Source organism: Crocuta crocuta, unplaced genomic scaffold (genome assembly GCF_008692635.1).
Source record: "Crocuta crocuta isolate KB4526 unplaced genomic scaffold, BGI_CrCroc_1.0 scaffold536, whole genome shotgun sequence".
NCBI lineage: Eukaryota > Metazoa > Chordata > Mammalia > Carnivora > Hyaenidae > Crocuta > Crocuta crocuta.
In genome coordinates, this window is record NW_027528377.1 from 61,411 (window position 1) to 66,263 (window position 4,853).

General features: G+C 61.4%; 1 gene segment (V, D, J or C); it reads left to right on the forward strand.

The window, feature by feature from the left end:
• Window positions 1–4,734, forward strand: part of LOC144223517 (Ig mu chain C region membrane-bound form-like) — a 10,096-nt gene extending 5,362 nt beyond the window's left edge. Inside the window, 6 exon segments of the C gene segment in view lie at window positions 249–566; window positions 655–993; window positions 1,280–1,594; window positions 1,686–2,018; window positions 4,277–4,392; window positions 4,495–4,734. Coding sequence covers window positions 249–566; window positions 655–993; window positions 1,280–1,594; window positions 1,686–2,018; window positions 4,277–4,392; window positions 4,495–4,503 — 1,430 coding nt within the window.
• Window positions 4,735–4,853: the final 119 nt, after the last annotated feature.

Sequence of the window (4,853 nt, forward strand, 5' to 3'; positions counted from 1 at the left end):
CCCCCAACTCCCCACCAGCCCAGAGCTGGACTTCTGCAGCAGGTGAGGAGGCTGCTGGGCCTCCCCCCCCCGGCAGGACCCGGGCCTCACCACAGCCACCCACTGTGCCGTCGGTCCAGGCTGGTGAGGGCATCAGGGCAGCCCTTATGGCAGTGAAATGGAGCCACGTGGCTGGCCCTGGCCCGCCTGGCAGAGTGTGGGAAGAAGACGCCTTCTAACCCTGTCTCTTGTCCCTCTCTGGTCCTCAGAGACCCCGTCCCCTCCAAACCTCTACCCCCTCATCACCTGTGAGAGCTCTCTGTCCGATGAGTCCCTGGTGGCCATGGGCTGCCTGGCCCAGGACTTCCTGCCCAGCTCCATCACCTTCTCCTGGAACTACAAGAACAACAGTGTGGTCAACAGCCAGGACATCACGACCTTCCCTACAGTCCTGAAAGAGGGCAAGTATGTAGCTACGTCTCAGGTGCTCCTGCCCTCTGTGGCCGTCCTCCAGGGTTCCGATGAATTCCTCACATGCAATGTCAAGCACCCCCAGGGCAACAGACAGGTGCTCGTGCCCATCTCAGGTGAGAGCGGGCCCTCCTCACTTTGGCCGGTGGGGTGGGGGGGGGAGGGGATGTCAGATGGGCTGACATCGCGTCCTCCTCACGGCAGGGCCTCCAGAGCTGCCCCCCAACGTGACTGTCTTCATCCCACCCCGTGACGCCTTCTCTGACAACAACCAGCGCACGTCCCAGCTCCTCTGTCAGGCAACAGGCTTCAGCCCCAAGGAGATCTCTGTGTCCTGGCTTCGTGATGGAAAGCCCATCGAGTCTGGCTTCAACCCAGGCAAAGTGGAGGCCGAGAACAACGGGCCTGGGCCCGTGACTTTCAGGGTCCTCAGCACACTGACCGTCACCGAGAATGACTGGCTCAGCCAAAGCATGTTCACCTGCAACGTGAAGCACAACGGGCTGACCTTCAAGAAGAATGTGTCCTCCACATGCATCCTCAGTGAGTGGTCCTGGCCCCTAGTACGGGCCCTCAGGATAGGGGCCCCTCACATCTCGCATACATAGGTGTCCACTCAGGGCAGCCGCTCCTGAGCCTTGGCTTCCTGGAGTGGCCAAGGACAGGGAGGGGGCTGCTTGTCAGATGGGGGTACCCAGCGTCCCCTCCAAGGGGTCCTGGGGGCTCAGGAAAGCCCGTTGAAGTCAGCTCCTGTTCTCTGGGGAAAACCTCCCCCTCCACCCAAATGCACATCCAGCCAGTCACTGACACAAACCCTCTCCCCATCCAGACCCACAAGCCAGCATCAGAATCTTCACCATCCCCCCGACCTTCGCTGGCATCTTCCAAACCAAGTCGGCCAAGCTGTCCTGCAGAGTCATAGACCTGACCACCCGCGACAGCCTGAACATCTCCTGGACCCGCCAGAACGGCGAGTTTCTGCCCACGACCACCGCCTTCCAGAGCAACCCCAACAACACCTTCAGTGCCACGGGGGAGGCCACCGTCTGTGCGGAGGACTGGGAGTCCGGGGAGGACTTCACGTGCACGGTGACCCACACGGACCTGCCCTCACCACTGAGGAAGACCATCTCCAAGCCCAAGGGTATGGCCCGTCCCTCCCCTGCCCCAGGACGCCCCCACGGCCTCTGCCCACGGCCCCCCGCCCAGGCTCACCGCCGCCTTTCCTCCCACAGGGGTCAACAAGCAGCCGCCGTCTGTGTACGTCCTGCCGCCCAGCCGGGAGCAGCTGAGCCTCCGGGAGTCAGCCACCGTCACCTGCCTGGTGAAGGGCTTCGCGCCTGCAGACGTGTTCGTGCAGTGGCTGCAGAAGGGGCAGCCCATGTCCTCCGACAGCTACGTGACCAGTGACCCGAAGCCCGAGCCCCAGAACCCCGACCTCTACTTTGTCCACAGCACTCTGACTGTGAGTGAGGAGGAGTGGAGCTCGGGCGAGACCTACACCTGTGTTGTGGGCCACGAGGCCCTGCCGCACATGGTGACGGAGAGGAGCGTGGACAAGGCCACCGGTAAACCCACCCTGTACAACGTGTCCCTGGTCTTGTCTGACACGGCCACCACCTGCTACTGACCTGTGGGCCGCCCCCATCCTGGGCGGATCCCAGAGCCCCGGGGGACCCGTCGCTGTGTGTGCATGTGTGCAAACTAACCGTGTCAACGGGGTGAGATGTGGCATTTTATCAAAATTAGAAATAAAAACATCCATTCAAAAGATGCTCGTCCTGAGTAAGCGATGCTCTCACCTGCCGGAGCCACGGCTGTGCTGTCCTCGCCCCCAGAGCAACCTCCCCCACCGCCCCTCCCCCACCCAGCCTCTGCAAGTCCATGTGCTCCTCTAGCTGCTCCCATGGCCACCTGGGTGTGCAGCACACACACGTACACACACAGAGACACCTGCATACACGCACACACATGCAGGCTTCTACATGCATGCACATGGGTACTTGCACAGGCACACACACGCACACACACGCACACACATGCAGACTTCTACATGCATGCACATGGGTACTTGCACAGGCACACACGCACACACATGCACACACGTGCAGACTTCTACATGCATGCACATGGGTACTTGCACAGGCACACACACGCACACACATGCAAACTTCTACATGCATGCACATGGGTACTTGCACAGGCACACACGCACACACATGCAGACTTCTACATGCATGCACATGGGTACTTGCACAAGCACAGGCATGGGCACACACACATGCACACCTGTGCAGGCATGTAAACATGTACACAGAGAAACACCCATGTACATGGACACAGGCACACGCTGTACAGGGGAGCACATACACATGCACACACATACCTGGATGTAGACACATGGGGATATGGACAGATACACACGCATATGGATATGCAGGCACCCACACACGCAGATGCACACAGAGGTACACACAGTCACAGACATGCTGACACGCACACATGGTTACTCGGTGCCTCGGGCTGGCGCTTCTGGCCTCTCCAGCTGTGTCACTTTCCATAGGGCTTCGTGCCCACCCTCTGCTTGCCCTTCTGTCTCAGCTGCGTCCATGGGCGGGCCCAGCCTGGACACTGACCATGGCCACGGTTCCCAGGCCCAGAGTCAAGGGAAGCCCCTGACCATGCCCAGGCACTTGAAGGCAGCAGAACCCTGGCACCCACGGGTGAATGGACAGAGCAGGCAGTGCCTGGACATTGGCCCCAAGGCGGGAAGGCTGTTCCCCGAGGCTCCTCCTTGAAGAGGCTGTAGAAAGCATGATCTGAGTGGGGAGCCCCTGCAAACACCCGGCCCTGGAAATGGTGGGAAATGAGGACCCAGGATAAAGAGTGAAGGAGAATGGAGCCCAGTGGGCAGACAGGGGCAGGGGCCTGAGTGGGGTCTCCTCTCCTGAACAGGCAAAAAGGCAGCACGGCCCCCTTCCGGCTGCCTTCCAGGCCCCCTCTGCGAACCAAGCCCTGGGGCGCCTGAGCTCACCTGTACAGGGGCTGCAGGCCCCATTGAATGTCCTCAGCCTGAGCACCCCAATGTCAGCCCCCCTGGAGCCTCAGGGCTCTGTCTGAGGACCTCTGAGGACCTCAGGACCCCTCTGCCCCAGAGTCCTGGGAGGGCAGACAAGCCAGCCAGGGCCCCACATGTGCTGTCCACTCCCAGAAGGAGAGACAGCGAGCGGGAGTCTCGCTAGGAAGTGAAAAGGCCCCCTTGGGCCCAGACATCTGCCAGCTCCCCACTGCTGGCCCTCACTGGCCTCGGTGGCCAGGGCCCCACTGGCCCCACAGCGCAGCTGGCAAGGGGGGGCTGCTCCCTGCCTCTCAGACCCAGGTGGCCTCAGCTGTACCACCAGCTTCCGCAGGAGAGTTCAGGACGCTGTGAACCACTCCTCCGGGGTCCCGGCCTCTGGCCCCAGCCCAGGCCGCACCCTCACATCTGTGCTTCCCTGTCGCACTCTCTGCCACTCCAGGGCTCCTAGACAAGGTGCTCAGGGCCACCGGGCTACCACCCTGCTCTGCTTTGGTCACGTGCTGCCTTTATCTGGCCCCTGATTTGGGCTGTCAAGGCCCAGCTAACGCTTGGCTGAGACCCTTTTCCCAACAAAGCCCAGGAGCCCCCAGCCCCACAAGGTGGGGGGAGGAGGCCACAGGGCCAGGAGGCCATGGACACCCTCTCCTGTCCCACCACCATGTCGGATGCGACACAGGGCCCAGGGTGGTTCGGGGCCGGGCTGTGCTGGTGCCGTGGTCTGACCCCTCTGTGCTGTGTCCCCTGCAGAGGGGGAGGTGAGCGCCGAGGAGGAGGGCTTCGAGAATCTGAACACCATGGCCTCCACCTTCATCGTCCTCTTCCTGCTCAGCGTCTTCTACAGCACCACGGTCACCCTCTTCAAGGTAGTGGCAGGCCTGGGGGGGTGGGGCACAGAGGCCTCAGGCCGAGCCTGGCCCACCGTCCCCTGGGCGCTGGGAAACAGCTCATGCATCTGTCGTCCGCAGGTGAAATGACTCCCCAGCTAAGAACTTCAGAGACGGAAGATGGGACCTGGGGTCACTGCTTTGGGGCCCGTCGACTTGTACTTAAATCCTTCCCACGTCACCCCTCCTGCTTGCAGCCCAAAGACACAGGCTTCTGGAGACCAGGCCACATGCCGTGGATGCGTGCCATGGACACAGCACCGTACTGCAGTGTATATGCATGTTGCCTTGAAATAAACGTGTATATTTTATCTTGTGAAACTGCTTGCTCTTGAAGTTTCTTTATCCCGAACTGCACCCGTGTGTGCTGTGTGCATCCAGGGGCGGCCCTCCCTCATTGGGACATGCGTGTGGGAAAGGCGGCGGGGGGGGGGGAGTCT